Source organism: Hippopotamus amphibius, chromosome 10, assembly GCF_030028045.1.
Source record: "Hippopotamus amphibius kiboko isolate mHipAmp2 chromosome 10, mHipAmp2.hap2, whole genome shotgun sequence".
In the NCBI taxonomy this organism is placed as follows: domain Eukaryota; kingdom Metazoa; phylum Chordata; class Mammalia; order Artiodactyla; family Hippopotamidae; genus Hippopotamus; species Hippopotamus amphibius.
Genome location: NC_080195.1, coordinates 112,263,979 through 112,279,201, shown reverse-complemented (window position 1 = coordinate 112,279,201; position 15,223 = coordinate 112,263,979). Strand labels below are relative to the sequence as shown.

The 15,223-nt window shown below is 46.9% G+C and overlaps 1 protein-coding gene across 1 annotated transcript in view; it reads left to right on the top strand.

Moving 5' to 3' along the window:
* The window catches only part of DSCAM (DS cell adhesion molecule), a 653,261-nt gene that overhangs the window by 545,309 nt on the left and 92,729 nt on the right, over positions 1 to 15,223 (top strand). Inside the window, exons 19-20 of the mRNA XM_057696448.1 lie at positions 3,217 to 3,372; positions 13,750 to 13,883. Coding sequence (XP_057552431.1) covers positions 3,217 to 3,372; positions 13,750 to 13,883 — 290 coding nt within the window. The remainder of the gene's footprint in view (positions 1 to 3,216; positions 3,373 to 13,749; positions 13,884 to 15,223) is intronic.

Genomic DNA, 15,223 nt, shown 5'->3' with positions numbered 1-15,223 from the left:
CAACTATTTTAAACTATAAAGATTTTTTAAAAGCTTTTTGTACTATCAATAGTACAATTTCTAAATTTATTTTATATGTTCATTTCATATTATTGTACTCATGATTTCAACCGAACGCTATTCTTTACCTCCCATATATTTTTTAAAATTTATTTTCCTGAAGTATGGCTGATTTACAATGTTGTGTTAATTTCCACTGTATGGCCCCATGTATTTTTTTTTCAAATAACTCGGTTGGGGCTGTGAAAAGCAGGTGATAAAAATCTGTGTCTAAGCCATAAAAAAGAACAAGAGCTTGAAAGAACGGCAAATGAAGCACGTTGTACATTTGACTTTTTTCATAGTTTTCCTTTTTACTTCCTCCACATGGGCAAGTCAGGGAAATACCCTCCCAGCAAAGGGAACGAGGTGCTTGCGTGGTCGGTTCTGGGGCTCCCGGAATTTTTAGAAATCCCTGAGGGTAACTTTGAAGGGGTTTTGGCCTACAATCGTTTTCCTGGTCCGTGACAACTTAGTTCATCTAAATAATATGAGCCCCAGTGTGAGTCAACATCCAAATACGAATTCTGATCAGTATGGGAGTTCATGAGCGGGCGTGATTCTTTCATTTCAAGGGTTGCCTTCTTTAAAAAGATCAGACCACTTTGCCCTTCTCCCTCTTAGCTGTTCTCTTCATTCCTGTGTCTCCCTCCGGAACAGCCCTGCCCTGTCGGCACACCTTTCCCCTGCGCTGTAATCGCAGGTCCTGTGTTCCCTGTGACGCAGGGACCCTGGGCTCTACTTAAAGACAAAAACAAAAACGTAAAACCAGAGGCCCCAGGAGTTCCATGATTTACTCAAATTCTCTTAACTAGCCCTGCCACACAGCCCCGTGGACCCCCTGCCCTGAGCTGCATTGCATTTTCCCTGATTGTGTGTGGGGGTGGGGCGGGTGTGTGTGTGTGTGTGCGCTTTGGCATGATGTAACAATTCCTAAATCTGAAAGGATCGTGATGAGATCTATACTTAAACCTTTTCCATTAGCATTTGAGTTTTTTATCCTACTCCAATTGACCTATATTATCTCCGTTCAGGAAAATGAAAATGACAAATGAATCACAGAATGGAAAGCGGTGTCTGATGGTCACCGAGGGCAGACTTTCCTTCACAGGAAAGAATGTCAAACCCATCTGAGGGTAACGATTGTCAGCTTTCCAAATGCGCGGTGACCACACGGGAGCAAACATTTTTCTCATGTTCACAAGCCGTCTGCTCTGGTTTCTAGATTGCTGCCCCTAAAAGTCTGCCGCCTGCGCTTCTCCCCCAGGAGGCACTAGGCCACAGGCATCTTTGGGGAGGCGACCCCCTTTGCTCTGCTCTCTCCCCCCGGCAAAGCATCCTGCCCCCAGAACTCATCCGCAAGCTGCCCAAGGTGGGAACAGGTCTCGGGCTCCTGTGGGGGTCTGGGGCCACGTCTGTGCCCATTTCTCCACTCCTCCCCCGACCCTCAGCACACACAGGGCTCCCTGGAATGCAAGTTACAAGCCTTGGCTACCCTCTGCTTTATTTTAAATTCAACTTTCTGGTTGTATCAAGTTCAACCCTGATCCTTTTGATGATGAAAAGTAAGGATAGACATTCCTAGTCACCCTGGTCACAGCTAGGCTGGCCGCTGAGCTCTGAACCGCTGTGCAATATGCTAGAAGAACAAGAGAAAAGAAAAACAAAGAGCAGGGAGAGGAAACCAGGCCGGCAGAAACCCATCTCCTCTGGCCGACCCGCAGACCCACCCAGCGGCCACGGGGAGTGTCTGAGAGTGTGGACGATGGCCTTGTGGCCATTCCCCGTGGTGCCATGGCCCGTGTGCTCTCGGCCCCCATGCTCGGTGCCGTGACCTGGGGAAGGCATTGAGCCTCTCCCTGCCTCAGTTTCCTCTCCTGTAAAGTGAATGTGTTGTGGAAACAAGTAGATGGTCATGCTGGGTAAATGAGTTAACCTGGGAACCCAGAGCAGGGCAGCACCTAAGGAAGAACACGCGGCGTGCCACCATCTTTCCTGAGACTGGAAAGAGTGAGGGGCATTGTCGGGCAGCCTCATTGTGTACGCTGTGTGTAGAGGTGGCCAGACACCAAGGATGACTGCTTCCTGCACCCCATCTCCCACCCCAGTGCTTAGTAACCGGGCACACCCGGCACAAGGACCAAGCTGCACCAACATGCCACAAGCGAACACTTGCCCTACGGATGAGCAGTTCCTCGGGCCCCTCTCCTCCTCTGGCTCCTCTGTTCAGGGCTCATTTCAAAATCCAGGGACCTGTGGTTGCATTTAACTCATCACTGTGAGTTTTCTCAATCTGCCATGTGTCCTATGCCTCAGACGGGGGCAGAACGTCCCGTCTTCGCACATCGATAGCTCCTCCGGCTCCCAGAACGTGAAGCATTTTTAGCTGAGGCCACGTCCCTGACACATCAGCTGAGGGTTCACTCCAGGTGACAGAAGCGGTTTGCCGGGCCACCACAGTTCAGATATTGAGAAATTTGATGCTGAAAAACACGTGTCCTTTAAAGGAGTTTGCTTTTTTAAGCTGAAAAGCAAATCTCAACTAGTAGAACCTTTTTTTAAAAAATTAATTTTTATTGGAGTATAGTGGCTTTACAATGTTGTGTTAGAGAAATGCAAATCAAAACTACAGTGAGGTATCACCTCGCACTGGTCAGAATGGGCATCATCACAAAATCTACAAACAATAAATGCTGGAGAGGGTGTGGAGAAAAGAGAACCCTCCTGCACTGGTGGTGGGAATGTAAATTAGTGCAGCCACTATGGAGAACAGTATGCAGATTCCTTAAAAAACTAAAACTCAACTTGTAGACGCTGCTTGATGAGCAGTTAGAAGGGTCTCTACAGAGTGAGCTTCCTGGGCCCGGGTGCAGGGAACCTGCTGGGTTGCCCCTGCTTGGGGACATTTCGGGAAGGGCTGCCGCCAGCGTTGGGTTGATAACACTTAACTTGGACTGATTTGCTGTTTTCCAGACCAATTTTCCACCTGGTGCTCTGTGGCCGTTTGGTGCAAATGACCTTTTCCAAAAGGCCGCAGTGTTTGTTTCACGTGAAGGCTGTGCCCAGTCCCTTTGAGTGATTTCAGGGCATGACCAATGGAGGCTCATGGCCCAGCACTGGGCAGCAAAGTCAGTGCCCACAGTCGTAGTAACGGGCTCATGTTTTCTTGTCCTCCAGAGCTGGGCGAGATTAAAAACGTCACCACCACGCAGCCCTCCCTGGAGCTGGACGGGCTGGAGAAATACACCAACTACAGCATCCAGGTGCTGGCTTTCACCCGGGCTGGGGACGGCGTGCGAAGCGAGCAGATCTTCACCCGGACCAAAGAGGATGGTGAGGAAGGGGGCGGCTTGTGGGGGGAGAGCTCAGGTCCCATCTGATCCTCCAGGGGACATGCAGGAGGCTGCTGCCAGGTGGCAGCATTCCTGGCGGGAGCTATTGTTGGAAAGGCTGGGTCAGAGAATTGATTCACCCGCCTATTCGTGACTTTGCTCCGTGCACACATTTCTCTGCCCTTCCAAAATATTCCAGCACAATTCACACCAGCAATTCCTGTGTCACCTTTGTTTGATTTATCCATTGTTTCTCTCTTCCCTATCATTTTTCCTTTTTTTTCGGGGGGGGCCACATATTATTTTAAACAAAAGTGCCTTTTTTCCCAGGGCTGCAAAACTTGCCATCTCTGGTTTGTATCCTGTTAGAATAATTTCAGCAACTCTTTAGCTATTTGTGTAAGCTCTGATCATTTCCACCTCTTCACTTAAAAATTATGTAATGATCTATGTCATCACAGGCTGTGCCAGATTTAGAATAACATGAGAATAAGCCCTCAATCTGAGAGCTTTGTGTTAATTTTTTTAAAACTTCTTGCAAGAGTTTATGATGATTTAGTAAAATTTTAAATCATAACACATTTTTCAGATCACTAATTCTCACTGTTCCACACAGTTTGGATTTGGCTATATGACGATTTCCCAATCCTACAAAAACTGTATAGCAAAATAGTTTTTGGTGTTATTTCAAAGGAAAGCCTGAGGGGCCTTATCAAAGACTTTTTGAAGAATAATTTAAATAATTTAACTTCTAATGCATATTATGATGCTAGTGAGAAAAGCAGTTTCCACCATAATAAAGGAAGGAGCAACTGATGTCAAAGCACTACCTGTGTGGAACGCTCCAAATCAGAGCTCAGAACTATACCAGAGCCAGGGCTGAGATGGAACCGCCACACCTAAACTCTGTGCTGAGTTAGCTCTGCGGTGTTTTTGTCTTCTTGCAGGGCCTCTGTTCTCTGGGAAGCTGGGCAGGGTCGGGGCAGGAGAGCTGCTGTCCGTGGCCATGACTGCCCATGTATTGGCAGGTTTGATGTCCTTTCCTACATAGGATATCAACATGCTGTTGCTTCGCCCTGTATGTTCTGTGGGACCAAAGCTGGGACATGCACTCTTCCCTTCAGCTTTTCTGTCTCCCAAGGACACTCCCCTGACATTCACAGCATCAGTTTCTGTTCTCCCCTCAGCAAACCCAGCCCTGCTCCCCCAAGCCGTCCTGTCCATCTACCCTCACACATTATCTTCACTGTCTCTCTAGCCCTTCTTGCATTCTAGTTCCCGCACACAAAGCAAACCTCATCATCTTCAGTTTTTCTGAAGAGTAATTATTTCCAGGTATATGCAGGTGTCAGCCAATTCTGCTCAAAGAAATCGGATTCTTTAGGGAAATCTAAGGTCAAAATGCAATGCCATTTTGAAATCACACATGCATAGGGATACCTGCAAAGCTATGTCCTGGGTGAAGACAGCCATATTTCGTTTTTAAAACGTAATACATGAAGAGCCATGTCTGTGCTGGCCCTGCCACCTGCTGCCTGTGGGACTTCTTTGACACCTTACCTCACTTTCTCTGAACTGGACAGTCTTCATGTACAAAATTTCCATGACAATCAGACTTCACAGAATTAAGACATAGAAAGTGAAGTGATGTGTGCAAACATCACCTAGCTTGACATATGGTGGGATGGTTCTTGACATTAGACATTTGATTATTTGATCTCCACTCCTTCAGAGCGAGGGTGGAACCTTCTTTTGCATTGCTAAGCAATAACGCAGATGTCACTGGAATTATTATTTAAAGAGCAAATTGATCAGCAACATGAATTTTTGACACCTGCATTTTTCAGAAGAACGTACAGAAATCCAATAAAAGGGGAAGGCTCTCCACAGCTCCTTACTGACTGCTAATTTGGGATCAATTTTTAATTACTCCTCCGGTTTTAGAAATCATAGAGTTCTGTCTCAAAACTTGACCCTGAGACCCAAAGTCTAATTTATCAATCAATTATTCTCCATTTTCCTATCCAGTGCTAATAGTATGGGGGGATGTGATTGATTGTGGAAGGCCCTGCCTTGGATATACCAGTTCTCCCAGGGAGGAGATCAAGAATTCCATTTGTGCTGGCGTGTGGGCGAATAGTGGTGCAGAGCTGACTGTCAATATTTACTTGGGATAAATCATCAGCATGTTCAAAAAGAAGCAGAGCAGAGATTAGGTAGAAGGAGAGAAAAACTAGTATAATAATGAGCTTATCTCCCAGATTCACATGAAAAATTCACTAATCTAGAAATGGTGAAGAATTGTGCCAGCTGCCTTTATAGATTCAATGTCTAATATAAACAGGCATTTGAGCAGTTTACAGAACTGAATGCAATTTTGTGTCTGCTTGGAAGGAATGCTCAATCAAAGTCAGAGTATAGATCCTGTTGATGCTTCTATGGAGTCTTTTATGATTTTGAAGTTTGGAGAACACTGTGGCTTCAATTAAAAGATGTAAAAATGAAGATAGATTTCTAGCAAAATAATAATTGTCAACATTCATTAAGCTTTCCCTCAGTAAAGCACTATTCTAGACACAGGTCAAAGTTTCATTGTTTATTGATGTTTTCAAGTAAAGAAATATTAATATATTCACAGCGAACATTCAGTTAGGTCATCTATGCCCAGTGTCAGGGAGCCTGGAGTTTTAAATTGTGTTGTTAGGTCACTGATCATCTTAAAAAGGAAAAAAAAATTATTGCTTTCTAGTGAAAGAAACAAAAATAGAATCAAATAATAAATAAAAATAGGTTAAATAAAATTGAAGAATAAAACAGACAAAAAGTTTACTTTTACAGGGGATAATTTGAGATTGAAATATTTGCTTAGAAAAAGTCTTCTGTTCCATAAGTAGTTTCTACAGCCTCTGTAAAGATTCTTGGACATATTCTCCAAGATGTATAGATCCCCTGATGTAGATCCTTGGACATATTATCAGGTCCATAGACATAGTCTCAGTTCCATCAATATAGTCGTGGGTCCACGGACATATGCTCGGGGTCTGCAAAAAATTGCTCACGTTTCAGATTCCCTTCCTGGGTCTGCACAATCATCAAGAACTTGCAGCTTTTTTATTGCTGCAAGACCACAGAAGATTATTTGCTAATCTAGCTTTTTGTTTTTGAACACAATTAATTATGAATTCTAAAACATTTGTGAAATCCTAATACCGTTTTATTTGCTGAGAATATAATCTGAGACAAGCCATGGGGAAAGAGAACACACACAAATGCAATCTATTAACTTTCCAATTGTTATTTTCATTCTGTGGGCATAAGGTAGTTTCAGCCCTGATCCTTACCTGCAAAAGTAAACATTGCATATGTATGAATAGCAACAGGTTGTGTTTAAGTGCAAATATTTGCTGACTACATCACCATGCACATAGCTCTGTGAGGTGGCATGTGGGAAGAAGACCAGCAGGAGCTGTAATGTGTGATCTTTGGTCCCTCCCTGCCATGGTTAAAATCTCTTTGGCAGGACATCTGAAAGTAGAGCTAAGAGCAAGAGAAAAACAGACCGGATATTTCTGAATCCTCTGGCCACTCATATCTTGAGCCATGCATCCTCTTGAAGGCACGGATAGTATGTTCTCAGATGATGGTGTAACCGTGCCTTGGTTCACGTTAAAGGTGATGGACTCTGTGTGTGTGCACGTGCGTGTGTATTTGCTTGTGTGTGTGTGGTGTATGTGTGTGGTGTGTGGGGTGTGGGGGGTGTGTGTGTGTGTGTGGTGCTGCCCTTCAGGAGACTCTGACGGCTTTATGTGCCGTGGGAAAACCTGTAAATCTATTAATCAGTGTCAGTACTGCTTGGGATCCCAGAGTCCGGCAGCATTTGGCAGGGGTGTGATGTGCTCTGTGCAGCGACGGATACGCCAGCAGCACAACAGACCAGGCTGTCCTAGGAGGCCTTCTGCCCTGTGGATGTCCAAGCTCCCTCCACTGCAGTGATTCTCACACGGGTTCCTAGGAAGTCCAAGGGCTCCTGGGGGGCGCAGAGGTGCCCAGTGGTCATCGGGAGGCCCCCTGGCGGGCTCCCTGCTCTGCATCAGGAAGCGCCACTCCACTCCTTTTGTGTTACACGTGGGTCTCCCACATGGCACGTGAAAGATTTGTCCACTTTAGAGAGTGTTTGGAAACCACTGCTCTAGTGAGAGCAAAGGCCCGACGTACTAGAGTCTGACGGAAATGGGAAGAGAAAGGGGACCTTGTACACCGCTTGGCCTTGAGGACAGCCGCTGTTGTGGTGTGTCTCTGCAGGGTCATGTTGTCTGATCACAGCTCAGAGAGGCCACTGTGGAGCCTGGGGCTCACGTGGACCTGGTTGTTGTGGCGGGTCACATGCACACACACGGGTGTGTACACACACACACCACACCATACACATTACATACATCACATACACACCACAGAGCACTCACACCACACACATGCACACACACCACACAGCCACCCACACCACACACATGCACACACACACCCCACGACCACACACACATGCACACATGCACACACACACACACCACACACCACACACACACACACACCACACACATACCACACACACCACACACCACACACACACACCACACAACCACACACACCACACACATCACACACACACCACACACCACACACACACACCCCGCACACACACACCACACACCACACACACACACCACACAACCACACACATCACATGCACACCACACACACCACACACTATACACACACTCACATTACACACAGCACACACACACAGCACATGCAGACATACTATACACATACGTCACACACACATACCACACACACATACCACACAACCACACACACCACACACACACACACACACACACCCCCGTGCCTGACACCACGACCAGAAAGATGACGGTGAGAACAATGGCACTGCCCGCCGTGTCTATGAGGTGTTCAGGCTTTTGCCTCACTTGAAATCAAGGCAATGTTTTTATAGAAGAATAACCCTGATATTTTGCACTAAGATACACGCTTAGGTGGCTTGACTGTGTGGCCCTGTTTTCTATGCTGTGTAACAAGTCATCACAAACTTAGCCTCTTAAACCAATACAAGTTCATTATCTCACCATTTCTCGGGATCGGGAATCCAGGCACAGGTGAGCCTGGTCCCCCACTCAGGGTCTCACAGGCTGAAATCAGCACGCTGGCTGAGCCTGTGGTCTCACCTGAGGTCCGGTCCTCACCCGAGCTCATGGGTGGTCAGCAGGACCCAGCTCCGTGTGACTGTAGGGCTGAGACCACCCCCTCAGCTCCCAGAGGCCACCCATCCCTCCCTGCCACGTGGCCCCAGCAGGGCAGTTTCCCTCTTCATCCCCATCGGGAGCCTGTCTCTACTGCCCCAGGTCCCTCTCTGACTTCTAGACCCCCTTTGAAGAGGCTCATCTGATTAGGTCAGGCCCACCCAAGGTACTCTCCTTTCAATTAACTTAAAGTCAGCTGACTGGGTCCCTAATTATATCTGCAAAGTCTCTTCACCTTTGCACAGAATGTAACCTGATTTTGAGAGTGATCCATCCCCCACAGTGACAGGCACCACCCACATTCAAGGGGAGGAATTATGCAGGTGTGGACATCAGAGGGTGAGACTCTCGGGCACCATCTTAGAATCCTGCCTGGTACCCTGAGCTCATTTAGAAAATCTACTTGGAGGACCTCGTGTGTTCCAGACGCTGGCCCGGACCCTGGAGACACAGCAGAGAACAGGCAGGGGGGCTCGCAGGCTGCTGAGGAGACAGATATTTACCAATCACTCCTGAGTGGGTTATGACAAATGCCCTGAAGAAGCATCTGCAGACACGACCGGGCGTCCTGACCTCACCTAGGCAGTAACAGAGATGGTTTCCTGAGAAAGTGAGTTAGGAGAAGCTGAGAGATGAGTAAGAGTTGCCAATGACAAGGTGGAGGGTGGGAAACAGTCCCAAGGCTCTCGGTCGTCACGTGTCAATGACCTCACGTGGGAGACGCACCACACCACATCCAGGGACCAGAAAAGGGGTCCAGTGCTGTGGCATAACACAGAGCCAGGAAGAGAACTCAGCCACTGCCTGGATGTGTCCACGTGGAAGTCTGAAGGGCACACCAACCTTACACATCCACCGAGAAGCAAGGAGAGGGGATGAGAATTCTAGTTTCTGGCTCTTGTAACCATTTCCTGCAATACGGGACGGGAGGAGGGAGGCCTGGGGAGAAGGTGGTGCGCTCTGTTTTGAACAGGATAGGTGAGAGTGGAGATGCCAGGGCGATCCGATACGAGAGCTCTAACAGCGTCTGTGTGCACGGGGAGGTCTGGGCACGTGGGAGAATATAGAAGAGATGGTTCTCGGCCGCTGCGTTCTTTACCTCAACCAATCAGATCTGGAGCCAGAAGTTCACTCAATGGTGGCCAGAAATTTGTGAATGCTGCCTAAGCTTGCATGTATATTCATAAGAGAAAAGCAGATTACCAAAATGTAACCTGATGACTAGGACTGTTTTAACCAACTATGTCCCAGATATGCCATCCTAAACCATTTCTGTCTCCTGCAATTTTCAGCATCTGGGGTTTATAGTACAACACTGAGTCACAAAGTAAAGGCCAGCATCTTTTAGCAGTATGTACTATAAAGAAATGACCATGGTTATTACCAATGACAAATGAGTTTATTCAGTGCCTATTATATACAGGACTCCATATTAATTCTTTACGTGAATTGTCTCTCATAATCCTAAAATGATAAATAGGTATAATTATTGTTCCAGCTTCATGGATGAAGAAACTAAGACTTATTAGAGAACGTGTGAACTTGCCCAGGACACAGAACCAAGTGGTAAAGTTGGACAAAAGCCAGCAGTGGAGGCTGCAAGGCCCACCTTTAACCTTTATGGTGCAATCCAAACCAAAACTAAACTTTTAAATTCCAGTTCTTAAAGTATTAGCACAGCTATCCTGAAAACTTTTCCAGAATGTCTTGCTCCTCAGTTTCTATATAGTTATTATTTTCCTGTGCAAAATTCTAACGACCCTACAAGGAAAGATTGTACAAGATAGATCATAAATCGGTATATGAGGGCCCACATAAGGGTTCAGATAGTCAGTGCAAGAAAAGCCCTTTGATCTGATGTGATTGAGGAAAGTTAATGGAAATAACCTACTAGAGAAGGAATCACTACATTTTACAGTGACCAAGGGACATAACTCAAACGTATTTTAACTTAAAACATATAAATATACATTTACTATATACTCATTGTCTAATCAAATGATCCAGGCTCATTCCTTTAATTTTGGGTGAAGAAATTAGAGTTCTGTGTCCTGTTTCACTCCTTGAACTGTATTCTTCATGGGTAACCAGCAACTTCCACTTTAAGTTTCATGATCATGGAGTGAAAATGTTTTGTCATTGGCCAATAATCTGCTTTTTAATTCCTTTTTATCTGTTTGCCTTGAATTTTTGCCATGTGTCCTGCTCTTCTCATTAGTCTTGCCCAAATCTAAATGAAGCCTCTTTTTTTTTAACTTAAATTTAGAAAGCTTTTCCAAAGATGTCCCATCGATTGTCATAAAAACAGCTTTCTTTGTGCACTCGTATTTCATTGGTTTCCATAAATTAAATTCTGTTACCTTGACAAGTACAATTGTCACAAACAGAGTGAAAACAAGCCTGACTGACCCGTGATGAAGAGACAGCCAACTAGTTGTTGCCAAAGTACTTGGGGTCCTAGAAGGAAGCTGGCCAGAGGGAGTGTCTGGCCTGGAGGACGCCAGCTGGGTGGTTTGCTTTACAGAAGAAATGGAGGGTTCTGGGCTAATCTGTTAGCGAGGGAATATTAAGCACATGTCCGCCCTACCCTTAGTACACCTGTGGCTCTGAGCCAGGTTGTGGATGTCTTGGTGATTGCCGTCACCTGTAGGAAACTAAGCATATTCAGGACAAAGGTGCCTTGTTCCCAAGGACCTATTAATCCACGCTTCATCGCTCAAGTGTGTTCCTTTTTCTAGACCTTCTGCCGTTGGTGGAACTTTTCAAAAACTGATCTCAAGATTTTATATTTTCAAATGATGACTGTGTCCAACCCAAGTTAACTCTTGCCAGCATTGTTGGCTTTGTTGTTTTGACCTAGAGAGTCAAGGTCAAAATCTGAACATCAATTTGACCTAGAATTGTCACCTAGAAGGTGACAATTATGAGATACACATTCAACTCCAAAAAATATTTACTGTGAGTTTATGTTGTTATTGGAGCAGGAAGAGACTCAAAGCTTCCCCCAGGGACTCACAGGGGACTTATATTGGTTTGAATTTCAAGGTCTCCAACAAGGAGGGAATCACTCTCTACATGAACAGTTTAAAACATGAGGAACAAAGCAATAACCTTGTGGTTTCTCTCACAGAAGATTAAACACTCTCTCCTCTTTATCCCATGTTCCACCCACCTCACCTCACTCTCTGTCTTCAACCTGGAAAACAAAAGGATGGGCAGAGGGGCATTTATGTTCCATCTCACTTCCCAAATTATGCTTCATATTGTCAACACCCTTTTGTGCACCTTAGGTGATTTACAGAGGGGAGTTTGTCATCTGCATGAACGGTGAATTTTTGACACAAAAATCCACACTCATAAAAATTGTTTCTGTACTTCTCCTGAGCCACATGTAGGTGCCATTACAAAGTGTTTTGGGCATGGGACAGTGGTCTCTGATGACCGAGGTAACCTGCCTCTTTCCTCTCTAACTCAAAAAGCAAGATGTACTCCCGACAAGCCCATTCAAAGCCAAACACTGTAGCAGAAACAAGAGTGACCCAGAAGCTAAATTTGCCACTACTCAGAGGCAGGAAATCACCAGGGACTGAAAAGGGTAGAGGAGGCTCCCAGGAAAATCAGGGCTTGAACTGATCAAAGACAAAATTATTCACGACGCTGGTTACAGAACAGTGAGGCAGACTTCATTCAGGGGAACAATTTGGTAGGTGAAGGCACAGCCACGAGGGGGCTTTGCAGGGGGAGAGAGAGTGGGCTCAGCTCTCAATACAGCAACGAAACGTGGGAATTTAGAGCCAAGGAGGAAAGGGGAGGGAGTGGAGGCATCGGGTGAAAAATTACTAAGAGGAAGCATCAGGGATGAGGGGCGTTCTGGCTGAACTGACCTCATGGGAGTTTTGCAGAAGGCAGGTGAGGATGATCAGAGATCACCTGGGGGTGGTGGAGAAGGAGGACTTTGATCAGATATCAGAAGTGATCAGATATTTGTGGGGATTCTGGCTAAACTGATTGGGCAGGATTCTTGCTAAGCTAGGCTCTTGGGCGACATGCCCAAAGACAGGGCTGGTGGAACTCCTAGGTCACTGGCCAGAAAGACACTGCTTCAGCACCCAGGGCGGCTGTGACAACGTCCCACAGGCCGTGGACCAACAACGGGAATGTGTTGTCTCACGGGTCTGGAGGCGAGAAGTTCAAGATCCAGGTGGTGGGCCGTAAGGGAGAAGCAGTCTCCGGCTTGTAGATGGGCATCTCTCGCTGTGTCTTCACACTGTTTCCCTCTACGCGTGTCTCTCTCTTTCTCCATAAGGACAGCAGCCATGCTGGGTCAGGGTTCCCCTGAATAACCCCATTTAACTTGATTTTCTCTGTAAAGATTCCATCCCCAGATAAGGTCACATTCTGGGGCAGTGGGGTTAGGACTTCAACATGTGGGTGTGGACTGAAGGGAAACAATGCACAATGTGAGTGTTGCGAGTTAAGTTTTATCGGGGGCAGAATGAGGGCTGCAGCCTGGGAGACAGCCTCTCAGATGGCTCTGAGAAACTGCTCCAGAGAGGTAGGGGTGAGGTCGGTGCTATTTATGATTTTAGTGACAGGGGGTGGTACGTGCAGTGAAGCACACACGTTGGCAGAGACTGGCTGCTGGTCACGAGGAGCAGACATCCCCGTAAAGGATTTTAGTGCTTTTCTAGATACGAGGAGATGCAAGAAATGGGCTCGTAAGATCAGCTCCTGAAAATACTTAACCATCTGAAGACCCGTTCTGCCAGTTTTTCCCAGAGCGCCTCGTTCCTGATCTCCACCCTGAGCTCCTTTCCGGGGGTGTGGAAGGTCAGCAGCTGCAGTGGCCGGTGACCTCATCCTTGCAGAGGCAGGTGGCAAGTGCCGGTCTGTAGTTGGCATTGGTTTTGAGGGACACGGTTCAGTCCACCACGCCGACTCCTGAAGAGAGATGCAGAGAGAGTGGCCAGGCCCGGCGGGGGCGGGGGTCCTGGGGGCAGTGGGCCCAGGAGGGGGAGGGGAGCGCCGTCATCCTGTCACTAAACGTTCTGCTTCTCCAGTTCCAGGTCCCCCCGCGGGGGTGAAGGCGGCTGCGGCCTCGGCCTCCATGGTCTTCGTGTCCTGGCTGCCGCCCCTCAAGCTGAATGGCATCATCCGAAAGTACACGGTGTTCTGCTCCCACCCCTACCCCACAGTAAGTTGGTAAAGCACCCAGTGCCTTTCAAGCATCTTCCAGAAACGAGCCGGGGGCGCCCTCTCGGGCCCTTCTCCTTCCTTTGTTTCCCACCTACGTGGGTCTTCCCAGTGGTTTTATTTTCTCCCCACTGTCTCCACATACAAAGCAAGGTCCTCCTTGCCACCTCATTTGACAATACACTTCTGAATCCTTCTAAGGGACACAATTGTCTGGAATTATAGCTGATTGGATGCGTTCCCATGAATACTGCCAGCCGGCTCATCAAGATCAAAGCCCAGAGGCCCTCACGGAGAGTCAGTGGACGCCACCTACTGATTTTGCTGTTGGGCTTGTCCTCACATGCGCTTCATGCCTCCCCTGCCTCCTTCCCACCTCCCACCTTGTCTTCCTGCCCTGCCCTTCCCCCACTGAGACCCGGCAGCAGGCTCACCCTTGCTGTGCTGGAAATGAGGGACTTTAGCACGAATCTATGACCCTCACAAGTACAACAGGCAGCTTAATCCATTGTGAAGGAATGAAAAGTTAGGGTACCTAGTATTTCAAAACGTGGGATTTATTATCATTAATATTAATATCACTGAATAATACTTACAGAGCTAAAGTGTTTCTTAAACAAAAGAATGAGTACCCAAGAAGGAAATTTCAAAGAAAACAAAATAATGGTTCGTCAAATTCATGACGTTTTCATAGAAATGTTTATAACACTTTCTGAGGTAGGCGCTGTGTCTAATCCATCTTTCTGTCTCCACCCCCTGGCATAGAAGCTGACATGCACAGCCATTCAGGGTTTGTGGCATGCATACACAAATTAATTTTGGTTTTAATGAGGTAAAATGTCATAACCTAAAATGTACCATTTTTAAATGCAGAGGTCAGTGGCATTAAGTCCATTCTCACTGTTGTGCTACCATCACCACCGTCCATCTCCGGGACGCTTCCATCTTCCCAAACTGAAACTCTGCTGCCATTAGGCAGCAACCCCCCATGTCTCCTCACCCGGCCCCGGCAACCACCCTTCTCCTTTCTGTCCCAGGGAATCTGACTAGTCTAGGAATCTCGTGTATGTCGGTGGAATCAGACAGCGCTGCCTTTCTGTGCCTGCTTAGCTCACTGAGGACGATGTGCTCAGGGGTCCAGGTTGTAGCACGTGTCTGAATTTCCTTCCTTTTTAAGGCTGAATAACATTCCTGAACTAATTTAGTCATTAATTTTTAATTAAAATGACATGCTTTCCCAAGTCTACAGCCCGTAGGGGACCCAGAGGCCCCTACGTAAACAGTGAGGATGGTTAACGGTGGGGAGACGGGGCAGAGCGGGGATGTGGCTCACAGAGGCCC